Genomic DNA, 27055 nt, shown 5'->3' on the forward strand with positions numbered 1-27055 from the left:
TGCTGTATGTGGGATCTATGATCTGTATGTCCCTCCTAGAAAAAGGATGTTATCTGACGATGTATACCTGCATGTACCTGTATACAGCCTCCTCTGAGGAAGCTGCTGTATGGGGGACCTATGCTCTGTAGTTCCCTCCTAGAAGGACATTACCTGACCATGTGTACCTGCATGTACCTGTCTGCAGACAAAAGCTGCATTTTCCTTTACATCAAGACCCTTTGTACAAGGCAATTGGCATCCTTTTCAATTTACAGCCCTTCTGTTTGGAATCATCTTGGCTCCATCTACAGTCACCAAGGTAATGTCTATTGTATTTTCACAATTGAAGCTCATCATTGTTTCTGTCATGGGACATTTCCTATGGAGGAGAATAGATCTCCAGTCTGTGACTCTCTCTTCCTCCAGAGAGATTACAGAAGTTGACACAAGTCGGGGTTCTCAGTACTCCCCAGTTGCTGTCACTTCATCTGATACCCTTGGGTCTTATGTCTACACTGGAAATAACACCCAGAGACAAGGATAGCTTTCCCTGCTCAATGGCAACAGTCTCCCAATGAAGTGGATAGAGAAAACCATGGATGTATCAAGCACACAGTGGGGCGCTTGTATGCAGGAGCAATGAGCAAAGGAACCTTAATCCCCATTAGAGATGTTGCTGGCATTCAACATATGATGGGAATACTAGTCCACTCCAGCACATCAATCTATGGAAAGCTATAAGTATAAGATCAAACCGCATCTAGGATGGCGCTTATCGATCTTTATAGGGGCACTAAATCAGTAGCATTACTACTAGAGGCAGAGGCATTTTGTTTGCAGACAAGATATACTGCGATTTAACCCTGTCGGAGGAAGGGTCTTTGGACCAGAAGCTTTCTGGTAAATCGCATGGAGGATAGACGGCCTATTCTTCCTAATGAAGGTTCAAATTGGGAAGCCTTTTTTCCTCACTCCTATAAAGCCCAGAGTCTTGCAGAATCTGAGACAAGGTTGGGCCTTGGTCAGCCTCATTTGCCCCTATTGACCCAAGAGTGCATGGTTCACAATGGTGAGCCCCCTGCCTAAGAATCTTCTGGGAACTCCCCCGGACTCCTCAGCTACTGACTCAGGCTATGTGCACAATGAGGAAAAGGCGAGGAATTCAGCTTGAAATTCAGCTTGAAATTCCTCCTGTAAAATATGTACAGAGCAAAGTCCCATTGTGTTCAATGGGTTTTCTGCTCTGTTGTTCACACTGCAGAATTTCCGAGCAGAATTTTCTGCTGGAGATCTGATAGAGGAATCCTATAGAAGTCAATGGGGGGCTTAAATTCTGCTTGAATTCTGCCTAAAAACTTTCTGCTTCAATTCCTCGAGAATTGCTCAGTGTGCATATACCCTCAGAGTAGCAGAGATTACTCCCAGCATCCCTGCAAGGTGTGGGCAGAGTCTAAAAATCATGCAAGTAGCAAGTCTCTGGTTTCATGATTGCCTCTTATTATATAAAAGCATGGCGTTCTCTCCTGATGCTAATTCCATAGGAATAATCTGGAGGCTTCTGTATACCCTCAGTTAATAACTCAAGAGGGCAGGCTTGTCCGAAGCTTGACTGTCGTCAACAAGATGGAAATTGATATGCTGTCAATGTGGTGACCACTCTTCTGCAGTCCAGAGCCGCAGCTGTCTACAGAACCTTCCTGAAGGTAAAGCAGAAGTTTGAAGCCTGGTGGGTGAAAGTCTCTTCCACATTTCCATTGTTACAATCCATTTCTTCAGAATGGTTTAAAGAAGAGATTAAACATCAGAGTTTACATCTCTGTGATCCTAGACAGAAGATTATCACATGATGGGGCTCATGCAGAGATTTATCAAGACCACCCAGAGAATTGGGCCTACTATCTCAGACACATCCCCAGCTGGGATTTGGAACTCTTAGTGGATCAACTCTGTGAGACTTTGCCAGTTGACTTCTTGTCTCAGAAACTCTGCTTTCTGTCCGTTGTTAACTCAGCAAATCGGGTTAGTAAAATTCCAGCACTGGGTCGTCGGAGCCCTACCTTATTTTCCTGTAGGATTGGGTGTTGGTGAGAATTTTACCCAAAGGTTGCATCTTTAATTTAAAACAAATCGACAGATTGAGTTGCCTTTGTTCTTGCTGAAACCTTTCAATAAAGAAGAGTTGAAGAAAAGCAAGAATCTACAAATCCTTGAAGTCTAAGTGGATAATACAGCCCAGTCAGTATTCTACCAGGAAGGCAGGTTTAAAGTACCTCAGTCTATTAGAGCACCCTTTACAAAAGCAATGTCCACGAATCCTGTACTTGACAAAATCTGCATGACTGCTTCTTGCTTATAGACTGGACATTAGGTCATACGAACAACCTTCAGAAGAAGTGTGGTTATGGCAAATAAATGTCCCCTCCCCTTCTTATGTGGCTTGCTACATCCCCATTCGTGCTGATGCTTAGGACGTAAGGGAAAGGCAAATTTTTTACTTACCGTAAATTATCTTTCCTGTAGTCCTAAGCAGCAGCACGGACTACCCTCCCAAATGTTTTCTTAAGTATTGTCGTTAGAATTACACAAGGAGCCTAGGTTAGGCCAGGTTCTTATAGGCGGGGTTCAATTAAGTCTTTAATTGCTTGTTACCATCTGTCCTATCATTGCAGGAAGATAGAATCTTCCCCATTCGTGCTGCTGCTTAGGACTACAGAAAAGATAATTTACGGTAAGTAAAAAATTACCCTTTGGTGCAGAAGCTGGCGGATCTCAAGTTTTTAAGCTACGGGACTATTTTATATGGCGAGCTGGAGTGCCCCTTAAAGGACCAACAGATTTTGGCATGGAAGACCATAAATTGTGCAAAATTAGCGCTCTGGAAGGCCAGAAATATTCTTGTTTTTAAACATGATGTTTTTATACTATTTATTGGATAAAAAAAAAATGTAAATATTTCCAACAAATGGTGTATTGAGGATTGGAACAAAATGTAATGCCACCATATCCCACTGTAATGATTTTATAAGATGATGAATTTTTGATTGTTTTTATTTTGTATAAAATATCTTTTTAAATAAAAATGTTAATATCCCAAATGGGATAGCCAACTAAAAAAAAAAAAAAAAATCTGTTCTTATCAGTTTAATATCTGATACGTCCCCTATCTGGGGACCATATATTAAATGGATTTTTAGAACAGGGAGATGGAAAAAGAGCTTGCTCTGTCCTCTCCAGGCATTGACCTGGTATTGCAGTGCCTCCAGGTTCAGTGCACCCCCTAATGAGTTTGCAAAAAACAGAGAAAAAGAATGAAGAAAACAAGCCGGCTGCACCTGAAACTGTGTTGCGAGAAACATCCCTCGAGTGTGGTGCGCAGGTGGACCCCGAAAAAGTAGCCTGAGTGTTCTAAGAAAAGTTTGTTTGTCCAAGACTTGCTGGCCTCTGTTGCCATGACAACCAACCTGCTGGGCAAGTGCTGGTGATGTCATCGCTGTACGTGATGTCATGATGGCTCTGCTGTTATACACAGCTGCCAGCAAGACTGCAGCTCAGTTGCAGCCAGGCAACCAAGCAGGTAGATAGGAAAGTAGGTGCCTTATCAACCCTTTCATTTCAACTTCCAGCCTGGAAGCCAATGAATGCTTCTGCATACAGCTCCGGCTGGGAGAATTCACCCTAGATTCTATTTAAGGAATAGCTACTAATATGTAGTGTAGCCAGAGACAGAGACAGGTATGTCTGTCTGCCTGCCATCAGGTGAAAGGAGACGCAGTGTGATTGGGGGTGGAGCTATGCAGATTTGAGAGCAGAAAGGAAGACAGAGGCAGTGCTAGGCAATAGGAGATGCAGTGTGAAAGCACGTCCGGGCCGCCATATGAGAGGGTGGAGCGTGTAGTGGATTTGTATGGCTTCTCCTTAACAAGTAGCACGGGGTGTCAGAGAAGGGAACTGTTCGGGGAGGGCCGTTCAAACTCACTCCTCGGCCTTTTGACTAAGATCAAGCGACCGCACCTACCTGCAATCGGCAGGGGAGGTGATTTGTTCCTGGACGGAGGTTTGGCTGTCACGAGACTGACCAAAGATGGAAGCAACTAATGAGGATGGAACCTCGACGGAGGAAGTCCCGGTGTATGCGAGGATAAAAAAAGGATGCCGTTTCACATTGAAAGATCTAAAAAAGAAGGAGATGGGCCTGGTTTTCCTGGTGGAAGAAGTTCTCTTCAAATTCCTTGGGCTACGGCGGGAGCAGATATTGGCTTTGTTGGAGTTCCCGAGGAGAGGAGTGTATGACCTGGTGCTCGTTTGGAGGAGGATCACAGCTATCTAATGGGTAAGCTGGAGAGTGGCAAGGGAAATGTAATATTGAATGGGGTTGACGCGGTTTCTCATTTCCCGAGGAGAGAATGTCTGATAACCATACGAATGTACAGTCCTTATGTGGTGGAGGAAGATATCGTAACCTTTTTGGTACAGTACTGCGAGGATGTTACATCGAAAGGAAAGATCTTTTCGAATCAATTCGGATTGTGGACTATGAAATGGAGATTTCTTGTAAAGTTTAAGGAACTGGAAAGTGGAAAACTGTGTATGCCTCCAGGACGCTTCAAAATTGGAGCCGTTAATGGGCACTTGTTCTTTTCAGGCATTGAAGACTTTTGCCGCAAATGTAAGCAATATGGACATTTGAAAGATCATTGCACTGTGTTATTTTGTACAAAGTGTCAGACAGAAGGGCATTCAGCTGAGTCCTGTAATCAGCAGAAGGTTTGCCACCTGTGTGGAAGTGCTGAGCACCTGTATGCTGCTTGTCCGCTTAGAAAGAAGCGAGGGAGGGAGAAGGAGGAGGTGCAGGTAGGAGCTGGAGGAATTGATAGTCCTCAGCAGGAGGAAAGTATGGATCCTTCGGTTAGAAGGGCTCCTACAGAGGTGGAGAGGACTCCCAGAGAGGGGGAAAAAAGGAAAAAAACTGTAAGGTCTCTTTCAGAGGGGGGAAGAAGGGATCATGATATTATGCCTCAGGAGATATGGGATCAAATAGAGACGCTAGAAAAGAGGGGTTTTTATGGTCGGGTAGAGGAAAAAGTGAAAGTTAGTTTGGGAATAGATAGTAAAAGATTTTTTGAGACTTATAATATACCTTGTCATGTAATAAAGCGAATAGAAAAGTCAAGTTCTATGTCACCTAATGTGTTTCGTTTGCTGACCTTTTTTGCATTTAAGGGAGGCTTGAGGGGGTGATGTAACTCTGTTGGGGTTTTTTCTTTTTTGTTATGAAGTTTAAAGGATAGATATGTTGTTTTTTTTGTTATGTGTATTGTTTGTAAATTTATTTTTATGTAAGCTTTTTAGTTTTTAAATAAAATTGGTTGTTATCCTTTAGGGGATAAAAAAAATAAATAAATAAAAATCTGTTCTTACTGAACTGCCTTGACGGCTCAGGTCCTGGGGTACCCCCTGCACTCGGCCTTTGGGCATCGGCGATTTAATTCGTCTTAAGCTCACTGCAGCTATTGGGTGTAGGGCTATTCCCCAGGAACGAGAGTGAACCCTCCTCTCGGCCTGCTGCTCGATTGTCCTGTGCCTGACGGTTTGACTGGAGAACCACTTCGATCCCACCTGCCGACGAACGATCGACGAAGACGCCCCGGAACCCCGAGAAGGAAGACGCCGAACCCCGAAGAAGTCGGCGAGAAGGATTTGCATCTGCTCGACCAGGAGAAGCGATGGCCTCTTCAGCTCAGGAGAAGAAGACCCAGCAGAAGAAGGAGGCGAGGAAGAGCCAGGAGGCCCAGGTCGTGGATGCCTCTTCCTCTGCCGCCCCAGCTCAGCCGACGACCAGCAAAGCTGTGGATCCAGACGTCCCTACACTGCAGCCCTGGATGCGCAACGGTGGCCATGCGACTGAAAAAGGTGGATGGCAGAGAGCCGGACATGTCGGAGGATGTGTTCGCCAAGAAGATGGTCCTGGACCAGGGTTTCTCCAAGGCTGAAACCCTCAGAATTTTCTGCTTCACCGAGATCTTTTATGTGACTTTTGCCTGCTTCAACACCTGCAGGAGGTACTGGGAGGCGGTAAAGGCAGCGAGGCCCAAATCCCCTTTCTCTCGCTTTGTAAGCAACTGCTTAATCCAAAGGGAGGAGAGGCGGGTGACGGTTTCAATCCTTAACCCGTACATCCCAGGCAAGGACATCACCACATTCCTCGCAAGGTACTGCACTGTGGTCAAGGAACCCTGGGTGACGCTCCAGGCTTCATCTATTACCCGGATATGCTGCAGATCTGCCGGAGATGCAGCAAGAAGGGTCATCAGGCGAAGGACTGCAGAGTCTGCCGAGTGCCAGGGCATGGGACCAAGGACTGTCCGAAGGCAAAGACCTGTAACCTCTGCGGCCTAGCGGACCACAGCTACAGGGCCTGCCCCCAGAGGGAGAAGAGAACATGGGCATCCGTTGTTGCCAAAGCTCTGACCGACCAGCGGCCGGCCACAGCCCAAGCAGCGCAGAAGCCCAAGGAGAAGAAGAAGGAGGGTAAGAGGATGACGGCCCCTAACCCTTCCCCCATCCCCGCCCTCCCTGCCCCTTCCCCCTCCCTGCCCCTTCCCCCTTCCCTCCCTGCCTCTTCCCACTCCCCTCCCTTCCCAGGGGTCGCCATTCTGATCAGGGGAGGCAACTTTACACTTGATTCTGTTCAGGAGCTTGTCTGTGGCAGATTGCTAATTGCAGAGGGCTCTTGGGCGGTGAGCCCGTAAGGCTCATCAATGTGTATGCCTCTCCTGAGAATGGTGTGCGTCTGGAACTATTCTGGAACCTGCAGGCCCAGCTCGCAACCAACAGGGCTGTAGTGTTGGGCGGGGACTTCAACTGCCCCATAGAAGCGGACAGACGCAGCTCTGGGACATCTGCCAAGTTGGATGTTACATCCAAACTGCTCATAGAGATGGTGACCGAAGCATCCTTGCACGACGTTGTTGGGTCCATCGGGAACGGCTCTGTTAATTGTACATGGAGCTGCCCCGATGACTCAATCCATTCTCGGATTCACTTTGTGTTTGCCTCTCGAGCAGTCAGGCAGACTAGGCACTCTAAGGTTCCCTGCTTCTTCTCTGACCACAGGGCCATTCTGTTTCAAGGGGTTCTGGGCCATGGTTTCCCATCTGGCCCAGGCTTTGGAAGCTGAATTGTGCTCTACTGGCTCAGGAGGAGGTTCTGGAGGAGCTTAGAGAGGCCTACATCTTATGGTGCAACGAGAAATGTTTGTTTGATTGTGTTAGTGATTGGTGGGAATTTGTTAAGGTTGAATTTCGCAGTTTCTTTCAGGCCAAGAGTCGTCAACAGGCGTGTGGAAGAAAGAGGGACTTCAGGAGGCTGCAGAGCAAGCTGCGGTCACTGCAAGACCTTCTCCGATGCGGCTGGGACGTGAAGGAGGAGCTGGAGGAGACCAAAAAGAGCTTGCAAAGGCACTTTGAGGAGGAATCCAAGCGAATCATCTTCCGTTCCAAGGTGGAGAACCTGGAGAAGGGTGAGAAATGTAACTCGTTCTTTTTCAGGAAACTCCATGCCGGCCACACGCCCCTGACTGAGCTGCGGGACAAGACCGGAAATTTGCGGAAGGGCAAAGAGGACGTGATGGGGGCTGTTACTGACTTCTACCGCAACCTCTACGCCCCGGAGACCACCGACCCTGAAGCGGCCGACGAGTTCCTGTCAGGTATCACTAACGTTGTTGATCCCGCAGGTGCGTCGGCCATGGACGCCCCCTTGACGGTGGGGGAGCTGCTCGCTGCCGCTAAATCCTTTAGGCCTGGCAGGACCCCGGGCAGTGATGGTCTCCCAGCAGAGCTCTATGTAGCGCTGGGGGATCTCATTTGCCCGGACCTGTTGGAGCTGTACGAGGAGATGGTGGTGGAGGGCAGAATGCCTCCGTCGTTGAGGGAAGGCATAATCACGATCTTGTATAAGCGGAAGGGGGAGAGATGTGACTTGAAAAATTGACGTCCCATCTCTCACTTGAACGTGGACTACAAGATCCTCGCCAAGGTGCTGGCAAACCGGCTGAAGAAGGTCATCGGTCAGGTCATCCATCTGGACCAGACCTGTGGCATTCCCGGCCGCAGGATCGCAGACAGCCTCGCCCTAGTGAGGGACATGGTCCGTTACATCCAAAGCCACAGTGCACACGCGGCCCTGGTGAGCTTTGATCAGGAGAAGGCTTTCGACCGGGTCTCTCACGAGTTCATGGGCAGGGCACTGCGTAGGTTAGGACTTGGTGATATGTTTTGCCGTTTTATTGTTATTTATTCGATATTTTCAGCAGGGGACTGGTGAACAGCTGGAAGACTGACCCCTTTCCTGTTCTTTCGGGGGTCAGACAAGGCTGCCCTCTCTCACCTCTCCTTTTTGTTTGTGTTATAGAATCCTTCGCGGAGGCTATAGGGCAGAATGGAGAGATCAGAGGGATCACCGTACCGGACCCGATCGACATGAGGTCAAGTGCTCGCTGTACATGGACGACGTGACCGTCTTCTGCGCTGACCAACGTTCGGTGACAGCACTCGTCCAGAAGTTTGGAAAGGCTTCAGGGGCAAAGTTCAAATGCGGGAAGTCGGAGGCTATGCTCTTCGGGGAGTGGCACCTGGCTTCCTCCGCCCCCTTCCCATTTACCATCAAACCGGACTTCATCAAGATCCTTGGAGTCTGGTTCGGAAAGGAAGGCGCGGCCCTCAAGTCCTGGGAAGAGCGATTGGCTAAGGTCAACACGAAGATCGGGCTGTGGAGCCTCAAACACCTCGCCATTGAGGGTAAAACACTGGTCCTGAGGAACGAAGTTCTGCCTGTGCTCCAATACACCGCACAGGCCTGGCCCCCTCTTGCCACCGTCTGCAGGGCCATCACCAGGACCGTGTTTTGTTTCATCTAGGGCTCCGTTATGTACAAGGAACCCCGCAAGGGTGGAAAAGGTGTTCCGGATAACCCTACCTTGCTGCGAGCAGCCTTTGTATGTGACTGCGTGCGGAGGACTCTGCAACAGAAGAAAGGCTCTGCGGGCAGGTCCATGTCTCGCCTGTTCCTCCTCCCCCTCTGGAGGGGTCTGAGCTGGGACAAGTGGGACAGCTCCATCCCCTACAACTGGCACACTCCCTGGTTGATACCCCTCTCCTTCCCCCTCTCCCCTTGTGTTGCGTTGTCCTTCAATAAAGCTTCGGGCCTGTGATTTCCCCTCCCTACCCCCCTCTTTCCCACCCCCTTTACCCCATCACTCGTCTGTATTGCTTTACTGTTTGTTGTTATAGGATTGTTAAGGTATGCGGGAATGTTAGTGTAGCGGGTGGTATGATGTATAGCGTAGGGAGCCTGTGCTGTATGTTGTACCATGGTGCTGAGTATGTATTGTCTTATTTATTTGGCTGCTCTGCGTCGCAGTTTATGTATGCTTGACGACGACTGATTGTAATAAAGATATATTCAATCAAAAAAAATAAATCTGTTCTTATCAGTTTAATATCTGATACGTCCCCTATCTGGGGACCATATATTAAATGGATTTTTAGAACAGGAAGAAGGGCTTGCTCTGTCCTCTCCAGGCATTGACCTGGTATTGCCTTCAGGTTCAGTGCACCCCCTAATGGGTTTGCAAAAAACAGAGAAAAAGAACGATAAAAACAAGCCAGCTGCACCTGAAACCGTGTTGCAAGAAACACCCCTCGAGTGGGTTGCGCAGGTGGACCCTGAGTGTTGCTAAGAAAAGTTTGTTTGTCCAAGACTTGCCGGCCTCTGTTGCTATGGCAACCAACTGCCAGAGTTGTTTACAACCTGCCTGCTGGGCAAGTGCTGGTGATGTCATCGCTGGACGTGATGTCACCAAGGCTCTGCTGATATACACAGCTGCCAGCAAGACTGCAGCTCAGTTGCAGCCAGGCAACCAAGCAGGTAGGTAGGAGCCTTATCATCCCTTTCATTTCGACTTCCATCCTGGAGGCCAATGAATGCTTCTGCATACGGGTCCGGCTGGGAGAATTCACCCTAGATTCTATTTAAGGAATAGTTACTAATATGTAGTGTAGCCAGAGACAAAGACAGGTATGTCTGTCTGTCTGCCTGCCATCAGGTGAAAGGAGACGCAGTGTGATTGGGGGTGGAGCTATGCAGATTTGAGAGCAGAAAGGAAGACAGAGGCAGTGCTAGGCAATAGGAGATGCAGTGTGAAAGCACGTCCGGGCCGCCATATGTGAGGGTGGAGCTTGTAGTGGATTTGTATGGCTTCTCCTTAACAAGTAGCACTGGGTGTCAGAGAAGGGAACTGTTTGGGGAGGGCCGTTCGACATCGCTTCTCGGCCTTTTGGAACGGTGAACGCCTTAGCTAACGCTCGGGTGGTTGCTGTGAGCGGCATTGGTCCTCTCTCTGCTTCGGCAGTGAGAGGATATTTGTCCTGAACCTTTGCAGGTGCCTTCTGGCCCAGAAGGGGAGGGAATGTGGTTGGTTGGGGGCCCATCTCTTTTTAGAGTGGGCTTGCGATGGACCGCATCCTTGTTGCACTTTTTGTGTGGCACGTCTGCACCGTTTTGTGCACTTGGGTGAGAGCACGCTCCTTGGACTCTCGGGGAAAAAAAAATCTGCTGCACTTGTTTCTTGATAAGATATGCCGTCCAAAGCAGGCTTTAGGACCATGTGCAGTCCCGGCTTGTATAGAGCGCAGATGTCCAGTAAGCCACAGGTGAAAGTGGTTATTTCATGAAGGGAATATTTATTAAAATCACGACGCGTTTCGGCCGCCAAATATAAGGTGGCCTTTCTCAAGTTTACACAACATACTGAGGAGCATGGGGTTAAATAGGGTATAGTATGACATTGTAGCTCATTACTTCCGGGGCAACCATAGGAATATGAATAGTGCCTCCGGTGTAAATAAAGGAACTAATACAGGTAGCACGTAAAAAACATAATGAAAACAGTGTATAAAGGTGGAAAAGTACATAACTTACATTTACCAGGAGAATCGGAGGTCCGCGTCTGGGTCCGGCAGAGTCACGTGAGCGGCCGGGCGTCATTACGTCATTACGGTTGTGCGCGCCGGCATCATGTGATTCCGGAACTCCGGATACGTGGCCTACGGAAACTACGTAAAGAATATACAGAATAGTGTAATCACGTAAATGGAGTAAATACCAGAATTTAGACATTACAAATACAAGAAGATATAAAAAATACAAAAAATGAGTATATAACTGATAAGCAAAATAATCCATCAAAGGGGAAGACCTGAGTTTGTGACTTTGAATGGGGGAGGGTGTCGGAGGCTTAGGTCCTGCTGGGAGCGGCTGAGGACGGAGGAGGCGATCACCATGGGTGTCATCGTGCGCTATGCTGAGACCGGAGAACCCCGGGTCAAGAATGCGTTTCGGATCAATGTTGAGGCTGGAAAGGAGGAGCATTTCAATCTTAAGGTAATGGTGCAAGATGTGTTGTACAATACTTTGAATGTGAAGCATGACGACATCCTTTGTTTGCAACATCCTAGGAAAGGAACTTTTGTATTGGTATTAACGACCATCGCTCATTGTCATCATCTGTACCGCACGCTCCAAGAAAAATCTGGTGAGTCCAGCCTGGATGGGTTAACCTTTACTGTGTTATACAGCAGGAGAGAAGTCCCCCTGGTTGTCTTTATGTATAACCCCTATGTGCCAAAAGAAGACATTGTGGCTTTCCTGAGGAAGTATTGTACGGCAGTTAGTTTCTCCCACAAGGTGCTGAATAGTGAGCTTTTGTGGATGGGTAAATACAAATTATTTGTCATTTTTCGTGAGGACCCAGATAGTCCTGGTGGTATTTATTACCCACCTCTGAACTTCGCTATCGGGAAGGACAGAGGTTACTTGTTTTTCCCAAATGCGCCCAGGTTCTGTCGCAAGTGCAAGAAGTTTGGCCACACACAGGAGGACTGTGAGTATACGGAGGTAAAGTGTGGGCGTTGCCAGCAAGATGGGCATTTTTCCAGAGATTGTAAGAATGCTTTTGTGTGCAATGTTTGTGGCAAGGAGGCGCATGTGTTCAGAGACTGTAAAATGCGTGTAAAGAGGCTATACGCGGAGGTGGCTGGAGGAAAATGAGATTGCAAGTGGTGTTGGCATACAAGGAGAGGGGGAGGTGGAAGGCTCTGAGCCTGAAACTCCCGCTCTTTCTTGGAGTGAGGGGCCGGCAGAGCGAGAAGGTGGAGATGGTGGTCAGGGGGACTTTTCCGCTACAAGGCCCTTGGAGGAAGCTCTGGATATGGCTCCTAAAAGAGCTAGAGTTGCTTTGTCTCCAGCCAGTGAGGCTGGTGTGAGTCCCGGACGGGACGCTGTGTACCCTATGTCATCTGTCCCGAATGAGGCTCCTTTTTTAGCAGAGACCTCAGCCTTTACCTTAACCCCTTAAGGACAGAGCCAATTTCGATTTTTGCGTTTTAGTTTTTTCCTCCTTGTGCTTAAAAGGCCATAGCAGTTGCATTTTTCCACCTAGAAACCCACATGAGCCCTTATTTTTTGCGTCACTAATTGTATTTTGCAATGACAGGCTGAATTTTTGCATAAAGTACACTGCGAAACCAGAAAAAAATTCAAAGTGTGGTGAAATTGAAAAAAAAAAAGCATTTTGTTTATTTGGGGGAAATGTGTTTTTACGCCATTCGCCCTGGCGATATATAACATGTATAACTTATATTGTATCTGATGGCCTGTAAAAAATTTAAACCATTGTCAACAAATATACGTCACTTAAAATCGCTCCATTCCCAGGCTTATAGCGCTTTTATCCTTTGGTCTATGGGGCTGTGTGAGGTGTCATTTTTTGCGCCATGATGTGTTCTTTCTATCGGTACCTTGATTGTGCATATATGATTTTTTGATCGCTTTTTATTACAATTTTTCTGGATTTGATGCGACCAAAAATGCGCAATTTTGCACTTTGGGATTTTTTTGCGCTGACGCCGTTTACCGTGCGAGATCAGGAATGTGATTAATTCATAGTTTGGGCGATTACCAAACATGTTTATTTATTTATTTATAACCTGGGAAACGGGGGGTGATTCAGACTTTTATTAGGGGAGGGGGCTTTTTACTATTAACAACACTTTTTTTTTTTACTTTAACACTTATACTAGAAGCCCCCCTGGGGGACTTCTAGTATAAGTGATCTGATCTCTCGCAGAGATCCATGAGATAGGCACTCGTTTACTTCCGGCTGCTGCAGCCGGAAGTAAACGAGTGCCGAGCCGGGGACGGCGCCATCTTGGAGCGGTCCCTGGCCGGCTTCAGAAACGGAGATCGCTCCTCCGGGATAACATCCTGGGGGAGCGATCTCCGCCACTAGACACCAGGGAACGGCTGAATCCGGTAATCGGATGCAGCTGTCATGTTTGACAGCTGCATCTGATTACTGTATTAGCGGGCACGGCGATCGGACCGTGCCCTCTAATACCTACGGTCCCGGGCTACAAGCGGCACCCGGGACCGCCGCGGCGACCCCGCTCTGAACGTCCTTACCGGCATCAGGGCGTAAATTTACGCCCGATGTCGTTAAGGGGTTAAGCTGCCAATTTCCAGAAGGAGAAGGATGAGAGAAAGGTGGGGAGTTTATAGTCCGCTTGCATGCTGCATAAGAACATGGAAACCAAAGCTTCATGTAATGTCTTATCCTTAAATGTGAGACAGATTAAATCCAAGGCTAGGAGAGCGGCAGTCCTGGACTATGTAAAAAGTCTGGGGGCTGATGTAGTTTGTTTACAGGAATGTGGTATTTCAGAGTCTCCAGAAAAACCAAGATTGGCCACACGGACAATATGTATGGTCTGGTTCAAACTTGAATAAAAATGATGGATTTTGTTGGGGAATAGGGAGGTAAAATTGGAGAGTTATGTTGTGGTGGAGGTGGGGAGGTGTATTGTAGCGGTGGTGGTTTACAAGGGTATGAAGTTGAGGGTTTGTAATGTTTATGCTCCTACGGGGAAGGAGGAAAGAGCTTAGTTGTTGGAAAAAGTGTCTTTTTTTTGCCAGGAAGGATTCCTGTCATTATGGAGGGTGCTGGGTTGGATGTCACAGGGCGGGTTTTGAATCGTTTGGTTTCTGATTTTCTTTTGTCTGACACAGCTGTGAGGGTGTTGGGTAGGTCACCACCTGCAACATATAGGGCTGATAGAGGGGGGGTGGAGTCTAGGATTGATTTTATCTTTGCTTCTAAAAGTCTGGAGTGCTTGACCTTTTCTCAACAAGTTGTTCCATTCTCTGATCACGAATGCTTGAGAGCTGTGTTTGCATGTGAGGTAAAAGGAATATATGGTAAAGGTGTATGGAAGTTAAATGTTAAGTTGCTTGAAGATGTAAAAGTGATGAATGAGTTTAGGTATGCTTATATGAGATGGAAGGATAGGAAGCATGGGTTTGATTGTATATTAGGATGGTGGGATTGGATGAAAGGAGAATGTAGAAATTCTTTTGGAAATGGGGGTATAAAAAGGCGGCTGTGTTAGGGTGCGTTCACACCTACCGCATCCGCAGCTTATTTTTCCGCGGAAATCCGCAGGTCTGGTAGTGCAGATTTCAACCTGCGAGAAATCCGCGTATGTGTGCGTTTTGCGGTTTTTCTGCAGCAAGTTTATCGCAACTGAAATGTCTGTTTAGAATGAGAGACATTTTAAACGGACATTTCAGTTGCGATAAACTTGCTGCGGAAAAAACGCAAAACGCACACATACGCGGATTTCTCGCAGGTTGAAATCTGCACTACCAGACCTGCGGATTTCCGCGGAAAAATAAGCTGCGGATGCGGTAGGTGTGAACGCACCCTTAAGGAGAAAATATAGAGATTTAAATGTAAGGATTGATTGGTTGCATAAATTAAGTATGAATGGGGTGGATGTAAAAGATTTGTTGGAGGATGCAAAGGGTGAAATGAAGAAAATGATGGATGAAAAGGGTAAATAAATTATTTATAGGTCTAAAATAGAGTATCTGGATAAGAATGAGAAGTGTACAAGTGTTTTCTTTAAGAAAGTGTGTGGGAGGAGGGATGAGATGGATGAGGTGATTAACAGTGAAGGACAGTGTGTGACTGGGGAGCAGGTTATAAGAGAGGTGGAAAGCTTCTATGGTGAGTTATATGGACATAAGTGGGTTGATGAGGGTTTGGTATGTGAGGTACTAAATGGTCTGGAGAGTAAGCTTAGGGAGAGTGATGGTGAGGTGTTATGCGAGGAGCTGACTGAGGAGGAAGTAAAAAGTGCAGTGATGAGTGCAAAGAAAAATAAAACACCAGGGAAAGATGGGATTCCAATTGAATTGTATGTGAAGGCATGGGAGATTATGGGTAAGGATATGTGTGAGGTGTGTCAGTACATGTGGAAAAATGACTGAGTGCTTCAATGAAAGAAGGAGTGGTGGTTTTGATATATAAAAAAAGGGGATGAAATGTGCTTGGGGAATTGAAGGCCTATTACTTTGCTGAATGCGGACTATAAGGCTTTTAGTAAGATTGTATGCGGGAGATAATTGATCAGGTGATTGGTGAGGATCAGGTGTGTGCGATTCCTAGGAGGAGTATGACCGATAACTTGTTTTTGCTGAGGGATTTGTGTGGCGATAGTATGGAGAGAAACCAGAAGTGTATGGTTTTGGCTGTGGATTTTGAAAAGGCGCTTGATCGTGTTTCGCATGATTTTATGTTTAGAGTGTTTGAGAGAATGGGTTTTCCAAGGAAGTTTGTGAATATAGTGAGATTTCTGTATACAGATGTGACAAGTGAGGTGTTGATAAATGGGGTGCTGAGTAGTAAAGTGAGTGTGAGGTCGGGGTCAGGCAAGGTTGCCCTATGTCCCCGATATTGTTTGTAAGTGTGATTGAGCCTTGAGAATAAGTGTGTCTAAGTGTTTTGGGGATAAGAATGTCAGGATGGATGGGGTAAAATGTGAAGTTGGTGCGATCAAAATTTTAGGGATTCAGTTTAATGATGATTTGAAAGGGAATGAAAGTTGGAATGAGTGTGGGGCTCGAATTGAACGAAAGCTGAATTTCTGGAGGACGCGTGAGCTGACTTTAGTGGGGAAGGTGTCGGTTGTGAAAGCGGTTATTTTGCCTGTTTTGCTGTTTTGTGCGAATGTGTTTCCATTTGCGGTGCGAAATGTGAAAAAGGCTGAGAAGTTATGTTTTACTTTTTTGTGGGGTAGTAGGATGGAGAAATTGAAAAGGGAGTATGTGTACAAGTCATGTGAGCATGGGGGTTTGGGGTTTCCAAACTTTCAGGTTTTTTGGGGGCTTAGTTATATTAAAATTATGATTGTGTTGTTGGGGAAAGAGAATAAGGCTGGATGCATGGTGCGGTATATGGCTGGATGGATGTTGTATGGGCTAAAATGGATAGAATGGGATGCAAGGGTGCCTGTGGCTTTTAAATGTCCAGCAAGGTATATGAAAGTTGAAAAATTTGTGATAGACTTTGATTTGTTAGGTGTACCTGTGAGTGACTTTAAGGAAAATAGATGCGGGGGAATTGGTGTGTAATATTGGTAGTTTGAGGGCGGATGAAGCTTTGACTGTTTGGAAGAAGATGGGAGTGAAGGGTATGTCAAATAAGCAGCGTGATGTTGTATGGATGGCTTTGCATGATATTTTGCCTGTGAGACAAGTACAGAAGAGGCGTGAATTGATTAGGTATGAGGTGTGTCCAAGGGATGGTTGTGGGTCAAGTGAATCAGTGAGGCATATGATGTGGGACTGTGATTTTGCTTATAATGTATGGAAAGGTGTAGGAGGTTTGTGCAAGGAGTTGGCTGGGGTGACCTTTATAGACTGGAGTGTCGAATGTTTGGTATGGGTGCTTCTAGTAAGATTAAGGAGAGGGTGATGTGGTTGATTATGGCGTGTGTGATGGAGAGCTTATGGGATGTGCGGAATTTGTGGGTGTTTAGGAGAAAGTTTGTGTCAGTTAATGAATGTTTGAGGTTAATATTGGCTAGGTTGTATGTAATATATCTTTGGGATAGGCAGCATGGTGGTGACTTAGATAGTGAGGGAGTGTGGAGGTTTTTGGTAAAGGTTTAGTATGTGTTATATGTAAATAAGTATGTAAATAGGTGTGCATAGGTGTTGCATAGTTTGTAATATCACTGTTTTTGGTGTTTCAAATGACAAAATGACCATTATGATGAGACGGTTGGAGTAACTATTAAAGCAGTTTATGCTGTTTTTACGCTTTTAACCAATCTGAATGGTTTAAAAAAAAAAAAAAAAAAAATCTGTTCTTAAGTGAGCAGAGAACCACCCAGATGGCATGGGTAGAACGGTCGGCTGTGCGGCCTGAGCAGCCTTCTTAGTAGACCATGTCCATCTGGATCTGGCCATGAGGTTTCGAGGGGGTTGAGAGTCGAGGTGCAGAAGTGCCCTGGGAGTGGTGACCCCAGGGTGCCTGAACTCACTGGGTGTGGGACCCCAACTGAGGAATGGCACTTTGCACACACTTCCCATTCACACCCCTTTGAGCACTCACCTCTAGTTTTCCGGCCTCTAGCTCTGTGAAAATTACGAGGAATTTTTTTAGATCCGGCCAGATGTCCGGGCTGTTTTACATGGCGCACATCTGATTTATTTATTCTTTTTGTCACTGTGTGTTCACTTTCTACGTTTGTTTGTCACTAGGATTCTTCGGGTTGCGGTTGCCTTTTGGGGACCCCTCGGAGGTCTAGGGGAGGCATGTGTGGCCATCTGCGCTCCTTGCCTCCCTGCATCCCCGGTTCTCCTTCGGTAGTGACCACCTTTTGATTGAAGTGATGAACGGTGAGTGCCTGGGTTACGCTCAGGTATGAGTTGTAGTTGTTTACCGGTCTGCTCTTGGCCTCGTCTAAGGGTATGTGCACACTGAGGAAAAGGCGAGGAATTCAGCTTGAAATTCCTCCCGTAAAAAATGTACAGAGCAAAGTCCCATTGTGTTCAATGGGTTTTCTGCTCTGTTGTTCACACTGCAGAATTTCCAAGCAGAATTTTCTGCTGTAGATGTGCTAAAGGAATCCTATAGTAGTCAATGGGGGCTTAAATTCTGCTTGAATTCTGCCTCAAAACTTTCAGCTACAATTTCTCGAGAAATGCTCAGTGTGCACATAGCCTAAGAGCGGACATTTGTCCTGGACCTTTGCAGGTGCCTTTTGGCCCGGAAGGGAAGGGAATTAGGTGTGTTGGGGGCCCATCTCTTTTTAGAGTGGGCTTACGATAGACCGCATCCTAGTGCACTTTTTTGTGTGGCACACTACATTTAGTAGCACTCGGGTGATGAGAGCACGTTGCCTCGACTCTAAAAAAAATAAATAAAAATAAAAAATCTACAGGAGATCTGGTCAGAAGGTGTCTGGGGTACCCGTCCTGTCGGCCTTGGGGGATTGTCCCCATGCTGCTATATGCAGGCGGTTTAGTCCCCAGACAACGGGTTGCGATCGCCTCCTGCGATCTTCGGATCAAGGGAGGGCGGAGCATAGCATTGTGATCCATGGATGCGGATCCATCCATACCGGCTTATGCCCGGATTAAAAATACTGTGCGAGTCATACTCACAGGTGATGCGGCAGACACTCGAGGACTGAAGTTGGTCATGGAGGACGTGCTCATGGGCATCTTTAACATTCAGAAGTGAGAAATATTGGCGATCCAGGACTACCCCAAGCGTAGGATTTACAATGTGTCGTTCACTGAAGCGGGAATCTTTCGAGATTTTGTGGCAAGCATTCCCGGGAAGGAACATCCGAAACTTGAGGGGGTCCAGATCATTGAGCACGACCTTGATATTACCAAACTCATGGTGATTAAGATGTATTCCCCTTTCGCTAGTCTAAAAGACGTGGAAGCCTTCCTGGCAGCCTACTTTAAGAGCGTGAAGTGTCAGGGGAAGATTATGAACGAGTTTGGCATTTGGATTTCAAAATGGCGGTTTTTAGTCACGTGCATTAACGACCCCAACTTTGTAGGGGGAGTGTCAGGAATCTGCAGTAGCCTGTGTGAACTGGACCTGGTGTTTTTCCTTTGGGTGCCACACCCGATTGCTTCTCAGCTTCTGGCTATGCAGGAGTTAAGCTGAGAAGCTCCTGGTCTTGATTTTACACCTGTGTTGTTGCTGTGATTGACAGGTTTCTCTGCCTGTCTGTACCTGGAAGATCAGAGCGCCGGTCCAATGAGGATCCAGACCGGGCTCTTGGTCAGCATAAAAGCTAAGCACAGACTGAGTCCCAGCGCTGGCTAATTAGGTGTATTCCTGGTCCCAGCTCTCCCTTGTATATTCCTGCGCTCCCCGTCCTATCCCTTCTACTGCTCGACTCGTTTTTCTGACCTCCTGCCTGACTACTCTTTTGGATTACTGATTTTGTACTACGTTGCCTGTGTGGTTTGACCCGGCCTGGTTTACTATTCCTTATTGTGTTCGTCTGTCCGTATTGTTTTGTGTATCACGTATATAGCGCAGGGAACGTCTCCGTGGTTGTCCGCGACCGCCTAGGGTCGGGTGAGGCAATTAGGCAGGGACAGTGGGTGGTTCAGATAGGGCCCACTGTCTGGTTGTGTCTGTGTTAGTCTGACAGGGAGTGAGATTACCACCGGCACGTTTTAAATTGAACATGTGTGGCGACCTCTACTTTGCGGGAATGCCTGACTTCTGCAGGGCATATCACAAATATGGGCACTCAAAGGAATATTGTGACAGTACATGCAAGAAATGTGGCAGCTCCAAGCATGAAACCCAAGAGTGCCGTCAAGGAGTCAGATGCAACTTTTGCCACAACATCGGTCACCTATACGCAAATTGTCCCCACAGACCGAGAAAGACGGAGCAGCCAGGGCAACCCAAGCCTAGACCGGGACACCAGCCAGGCAACCAGAGACCCAAAGTGCCCCCCCACAAGAGCTGGAAACAGGAGATGCGATGGACATATCAGTGACTCCCCCTGAGAGAACGGCAGAGGACCCAAAGGCGCAGTGGACAGGGAAAAAGAGAGCTGGTGGCCGGAAGGAGGCCCCTCCCCAGGAAACTGGTGGGGGAAGGTGTGCCGACTGGCTCCGGCTATCGGGCCCAGCAGCCTTCGGTACAGGCTATGCCAGAGTGTGAAGACCCCGGTGGCGAGGCCACGGTTAAGAGGCGTAAGGGCTCTGGGTCCCGGAGCCAATGGAAGTACACACCGTGGTGGGGAAACCAAGTGACGCTCCTCCAAAAGCCCCTACCCGGGCTACTCGCTGCCAGGAGGGGGCCTCAGGGGTCACCATCTCTGAGGTACCAGAAACCGCAATAAGTGAACATCCTACCCCTGCGGAAGGGATAGCGGAAAGTAGTGAGTCGGGAACCCAGCAAGTGGTACTGCCGGTATGTTCGGTATGGGGTTACACTCTGGCCCCTACTGCGGCCTGGGGATCGGGGAGTCACTTGAGCGACGGAAGTTTATCCCCAGCATCGTCCATGTGTACGGTAGATTCGGACGTGTGGGGGTATGAGAGTTCGAGTGGGGTCTCTGGTGTAGCCGGAGAGTTGTAGTTTTGTTACAAGATTGTCCTCCTTTACACTCTCCAATGGCTGAGTTGTCCGGTCTCTCACTTAACGTAAGAAGCCTACAGTCAAAAGTGAGAAGGGTTGCCCTTTTTAATTATCTGACGGTTTTTGCTGCTTCCTTCTTCTTCCTGCAGGAGTGCAGCATCCCGCATTGCATGACGTATAAGAAATATGAAGACGACTGGGTGCACGGTCCGTCAATCTGGTCTGGATCCAACGAATCCAGATCAGCAGGGGTCGCCATACTTTTTAAAGGGAACGTTTTAATTGATTCTTTTATTGAAATTTTACCAGGCAGAATTTTACTTGTAAAAGCTTTTATCAATGGTATTAAATGGCAGTTTTTAAACTTTTATGGTTCTCCTGATAAAAACAAAAGAGCTAGAATGCTAGAAGTTTTATCTCTATTTATTAACGATTCTGACCTCTTGTTTTAGCAGGTGATTTTAACTGTATTTTAAGGGGGGAACGCAGACTTTCAACCTCAGTGAGTAGAAATTATGACAAGACATCTTCCATGCTTAAAATATTGTTTTAGATTTTAAACTTACTGATGTTTTTAAGAAATGTAATATGAATGCACCAGAGGAAGGCGGCGTTTACATGGGGTAATGTCAATTGTAAATCTAGAATTGATTTTATATTCTGCTCTTATCAAGTACTGCCTTTTAAATGTGATCTTTTTACGAATGTCTTTTCAGATCACAAGCTATTGTTTTTTTAAAGTAAAAAGCGATTTTAACAGGAGAACTGGTAAGAATGCCTGGAAATTAAACTTGTCTCTTTTAGAAGATCTGCAGGTTTTATCTGATTTTATCACTTTTTTTAAGGATTGCAGGCGAGTAAGAAATCCCAATATTCCCATCAAGTGCCTGGTGGGAAAAAATGATATTAAAGATAAAAGAATTTTTTATAGACGTTGGGATTTCGAAAGCTAAGGAGAAACGTGCCTTTTTTAACCTTTTAAATACTCGCCTGCAAACCCTGTACAAGTTCAGAGATCATGATATAGATGTGGAAAAAGAGATTACTGATGTAAAGAAAAAGATCAGTCAGTGCCTGGAGCAGAAAGGGAAAGAGTTGATATTCCGTTCTAAAATAAAACATCTAGAGGAGAACGAGACCTGCTCCAGGTACTTTTTTAAGAAAGTTACAGAAAAGAAAGTTTTAATTGACAATATTGATGGTGAAAACAATGTACAGGGTATTTTAAAAAAAGTGTATGACTTTTATGCGGATCTTTTTAATACAAAAAACATTGATGAATGTTTTTTAAATGACTCATTAAAAGGAGATCACTAATATTTTAGAACCTGTCTCCCAGTCTTTTTTATTACAGGATATCTCGGAGCAGGAGGTTTTAGAGACAGTTAAAAGTTTTAAGACAGGTAAGGTACCTGGCCCCGACGTTATACCCATAGAGTTTTATGTGATATTTTATGGGATTTTAAAGGACGACCTTTTTAATCTCTTCACTAAAGTTTTTAAGTCCAAAGCTCTCCTGGGGTCATGGAAGAGGGGTGATGTCTCCCTCCTCTTTAAGGGTATGTGCACATGGAGCAATTCTCGCGGAATTCCGCCCGAATTCCGCCCGAATTCCGCCATAAAAAGCGGGCGGAATCCGCGTGGAATTCCGCCCGTGTAAATGCAACATTGCTCTTTCCATAGAGAACAATGGGATTTCCGGCTGCCCGTGCACACAGAGTAAATTTCCGTCCGGAATTCCGCGCAGAATCCGCATTCCGCCCGAAGAATGTACATGTCAATTCTTTTGGCGGATTCCGCTGGCGGAATGCCATAGAACTCTATGGGTTTTTGATTTTCCGCTTACATTTTATTTCCGCGCCTAATCCGGGCGGAAAACAAGCGGAAATCCACACATTAATTATAATACAATTTAGCAAATATTCCACCCCCTGGGCGGTACAATGGCCTACAAAAACTCCCATTTTTGCAGGACCAACAGCCATTTTTGGACAACAAGTTTTGTGTGTGCAGATGGCTTCAGAACAAGTCCAGTTGCATGCTCCTGTACAAGAGCCAAGGCTACGCCTTCAAGATGAATTTTTGCAGCTGCTTTTACTTCAAGCCCTACGAGTAATGCGTCGACGACGACGACGTAACCAACAACAACAACAACAACAGGTAATGTTGTTTGGTCCGTTCAGCAAACGAGCATGTTTTTGCTGTGCTCAGTCTTTGCTTATCGCTTTTTTCAATATCCCTAGTTTATGTTCAAGTTATTTGTGTTAACCCTGATAATGTTATTTTTCCTTGAAAGATAAATACTGTACATCATGTAACCATAGAATAGTGATAAATTCATATGTATATTTTGATGATGCAAGATGTGTTTCCTTATAATAGACAAATTAGCATGTTCAATATCTGCCTTTGTTTAATTGTTATATATTTTTTTGTTTGTAGACCATATTTGAGGGACGACGTTTTTGGGTACACCCAATTAATCTTCGTCGGCACGAATGTGGTCACATTGGTCAACTGTATGCAGAATTGAGGGAGTGAGTTTTTTTGGTGTACTTTTTGCCTTCTAAATATTATTGGTATTGAGTAGACTTGTAATTTTTTTTTTATTTTTTTTTCCCTAAGGTATCCGGACAAGTTTTTTTTTTTTTTTTCGGATGCCAATGGATGCCTTTGATAAATTGGTAGAAATTTTGGGTCCACATCTCAAAAAGCAGGATACAGAAATGCGAAAAGCCATCACTCCCAAGGAGCGACTGATGATCACGTTGAGGTAAGAATGTATATTATATATTTTGTTAAATGTTTAGCGCTTTATAGAACATGCATGTTTTTTTTTTTGTTTTTTTGCCAAGTTTTTTCCATGCTTAGTTTATTGGCATATGATGAATGTTAAGTATGCTATATAAATGATGTTAAAAGATTAAAATTTTGTCTCTCTTTTGTCTCTTGCAAATTTCTGGCAACTGGGGAGAGTTTTGCATCGTTGCACCTCCAATTCAGAGTCGGGACATCTACTATCTCTGCAATTGTGAGGTCAACATGCCACGTGATTTGGGAGTACTTGCAGCCCATTTCAATGCCCAGTCCAACTCAGGAGACATGGTTGCAGGCAGCAGCAGGCTTTCAGTCTGTGGCCAACTTCCCGAACTGCATAGGTGCCGTCGACGGTAAGCATGTTCGAGTTCTGCAGCCACCACGATCAGGATCACTGTACTTCAACTACAAGAAGTATTTTTCAGTGGTCCTGATGGCGGTGGCTGATGTGAACTATAAGTTCATTGCTATCGAAGTCGGTGCCTATGGAGGGACCGGGGACTCCCGAGTGCTGATGACATCTGAATTTGGGAGGCAAGTAATTGTAAATCAGGTGACTCTACCCCCTCCACGTTCTCTCCCGGGTACCACGCATCCAGTCCCCTTCGTCTTGGTATCGGATGAGGCCTTTCCACTGATGAATAACCTGCTGCGCCCATACCCACAGAGGGGCTTGAATGCCCGGAGAAGAGTCTTCAATTATAGGCTGAGCCGGGCACGACGCTTCGTGGAGTGCACCTTCGGGATCCTGTGTAGTAAGTGGAGGGTCTTCACCAGTGCTATGCAGTTGGATGAAGCCACAGTTGACAGTGTCATCAAAGCTGCATGTGTGCTCCACAACTTTGTGCGTGACTACGATGCTAGTTCGGACATTGAGGTGGAGGCACATGAAGCTTTTGATGGCACCCCTGTCAACTGGGGCTTGGGGCGGCCATCCAACCGTGGTGTACTGGTGAGGGAAGCCTTCACCGACTATTTCGGGTCCCCCAAAGGTGCTTTGCCCTGGCATTTGATTCAGCCTCCGTGATCACCGCTCGCTCCTTGGGATGATGGCTTCTCTACCACTTTATCAAAGGCATCCTTTTTTTTTTTTTTTTCCTTGCTGGAACCGGCATCCTTAGGACTATGCACTTAAGCTAAACATTATTTTTTGTGTGCCAAAGTCCCGGCATCAGTGCTCCTGCCCAGCTGTGACTTTCAACCAGTGTATCCTGCCTCGGATGCCAGTTGACATTGTCCTTTATTTGCTTATGTGATAATTTGTTGTTAAATGTTTGCCATTATGTTCTTACTTACTGAACTATTTTTTTATTTGGTTCAATATATAACAAGGTTAAGATAAAATACCATTTTTTGTTTAAAATTAATGTCTGAGTGCTTATCCAATTATTGTACACATACTATACATGTTGGACATAATTTGACATTATTTACTTGATGTCAATCTTTGCAGGCCCAAGCAGCACACCCAATGAAAAGGCTATAGTGTCCCCGTACTTTGAAATCACTATTGGATTTTAAGTCTTGGCTCAGAGTGACAATAATAGATGAATTTTTTTATGTGACATATTTCTATGCAGAATTACATGATCACCTTGTAGCTAGCTGATCATCAACAGGAGTCTGTCCAGTTAATTTCTTCCAAAAGGAAACTCACCTTGCTTTAATGTAAAGTTTGGACATGGACATGACAAATTCATGTTGCTGATGTTTAATGTCATTCAGTAATACTTAAAAAGTGGTTTGTCTATGTATGCTCTGGTATGTTCATATATAGAGGGAGATTTCTCAAACATGATGGTGTAAAGTGAAACTGACTCAGTCGCCCATAGCAACCAATCATATTCCACCTTTCATTTTCCAAAGAATCTGTGAGGAATGAAATGAGGAATCTGATTGGTTGCTAGGGGCAACTGAGCCAGTGTCACTTTACACCATGTTTGATAAATAATGTGTAAATGCTTATGTATGTACATCAGCCTGTTTTCTCTGGGAACCTGCTGCCACACACACACACATAAATAGCTGTGTTGCACCAACATGTCCCCAAAAACCCAGGCTGGAGCACATGCTTAACATAAATCGGCATATGCATTCAAATAGTCAAAGATAAAGAATACACAAGACTGTTTTTCTCAAACAAAATTCTTTTATCATGCCTTAATTCAAGGCAAATAGACTTCTTTAAAGTCAAGACAAAAACTCCACCCAAAAACAAATGTAACAAGCAAATAATTTAACCAAAAAAAACAAACAAGGAAATCTCAACCACACATGGCTCAACTAGCTGAGGTCTGTGAAAGAAGTAGGGGATCTTCCCATGGTACTGGGGTCATGCTGGGCACTTGTACGTTGTGAAGGTCCAACATTGTACTGGCTGTAGTACTGGTACTGGGGGTAAAAAGGATTATTTGAAGGCACACGTGATGTTGGCAGTTGGACCTGAGATTGGATATCTGTCTGTATAGCCTGGTCATTTGTACTCTCCCGCAGGCCCAAAGCAATGTGCAGCCCTTTCACCATATCTACCACTGGTGGCATGGATTTTGCTAACTCAAAAGCTGTTGACATGGTCAAGGAAAGTGTCATAAAATGGCCAACTAAATTACGATCCATCCGACGACAGGAGGCTGCCATCAGTGAGCCAAAGTTATCAAAATCATCTTTGGCATCTACCCGTCGAATAAGAGATAAGGTTTTGTTCTCTACATCAAGTTCCTTATCTGGTATTTGAGGGGTCCTTACATTTCTCCGAATTTGGAGGGGCACACGACGAGGCCGAGCAGAGGTTGTCTCAGCCTGGGAAGCAGCAGTGGTGACAGTGGCAGCATCTGCACCACTGGTAGTGGCAGGCGATCTAATGTTTGGAGTTGGGGAAGGGGTGTTTGAGCGTGTGGAAGGCGAGTCAGGGATGTCCATGAACATACATGATGTGCCAGACTCCTCTTCTTCCTCCTCCTCCTCTGTTTGGGCCCTTGATGCTGTGGCACTGCTGCTTGACCTCCTTTGTTTCCCAAAATTCCCAGAAGTACTAGCAAAATAAAAGGAGTAATGTCAATTTCAAATATATTTGTTATATTCTAACCTTGGTGAACATAGCACACATATATTGATTCAATCCTTTACCTCCGAAATGCCTTTTTAGAAATCAAGAATCTTAACGAATCTTCATATGGAATGGGCTTCCTCTTGCTTGGTGAGGCACCACTCCTCTCTGCCTCCATCATCCCCTTTGTAAAATAATCTCGTATGGACTTCCATCTTGTCCGCAAGCTTTTATCTGTGTAATAAAATGTTAAAAATGTGGATTTTGAAATATAACACATTACATTAAAGGGGTACTCCGGCCTGGTGTGCTTTTTTGTCTATGGCCGGGGAGGAGGTGGATGCTGGGGCTTGAGACGTGACGTTTCTATTCTGCTCAGCCAGTCAAAAGGCAGAGGCCATATCCCTGACTGGCTGAGGGGGACTTCAAACATCACATCTCAAGGCTGTTTCAGAGACCAGAAAGCGGCCGGACAGCGCAGAATGGGAGTGGCGGGATCCGGGACACTGGAACAGGGGAGGTAAGGGGACGTCATTGCCCTCATCCACCTCCTCCCCGCCCATAGGCCAAAAAAAACACCAGGCCGGAGTAACCCTTTAAACAAAGGTTTACATTATTTACACATAAAAAATACCTAATTCCGCCTGCTCCTCAGGCTCAAGATCATCAAAATCGTCAAA

General features: G+C 45.9%; 1 protein-coding gene and 2 pseudogenes across 1 annotated transcript; all 3 read left to right on the forward strand.

Annotated features, from left to right (window-relative positions):
* The first annotated feature begins 3043 nt into the window (after positions 1-3043).
* Positions 3044-3261, forward strand: LOC138773518 (U2 spliceosomal RNA; annotated as a pseudogene).
* Positions 3262-9438: 6177 nt separating this feature from the next.
* LOC138773639 (U2 spliceosomal RNA) lies at positions 9439-9603 on the forward strand (annotated as a pseudogene).
* A 13572-nt stretch (positions 9604-23175) lies between these two features.
* On the forward strand, positions 23176-24602 carry LOC138771880 (uncharacterized). The gene is made up of 2 exons (XM_069951884.1): positions 23176-23285; positions 23435-24602. The coding sequence occupies exons 1-2, from the start codon at positions 23176-23178 to the stop codon at positions 24354-24356; spliced, it is 1032 nt and encodes a 343-aa protein (XP_069807985.1). The 3' UTR covers positions 24357-24602.
* The last annotated feature ends 2453 nt before the right edge of the window (positions 24603-27055 follow it).

Source organism: Dendropsophus ebraccatus, chromosome 14 (genome assembly GCF_027789765.1).
Source record: "Dendropsophus ebraccatus isolate aDenEbr1 chromosome 14, aDenEbr1.pat, whole genome shotgun sequence".
Classification (NCBI taxonomy): Eukaryota; Metazoa; Chordata; class Amphibia; order Anura; family Hylidae; genus Dendropsophus; species Dendropsophus ebraccatus.

Bases quoted from the DNA above. Each gene is read 5' to 3' on its own strand.
- LOC138771880 (XM_069951884.1), top strand. From the start codon at position 23,176: ATGGATGCCTTTGATAAATTGGTAGAAATTTTGGGTCCACATCTCAAA. The intron at 23,286-23,434 runs GTAAGAATGTAT...TGATGTTAAAAG, and splicing joins CGACTGATGATCACGTTGAG to ATTAAAATTTTGTCTCTCTT.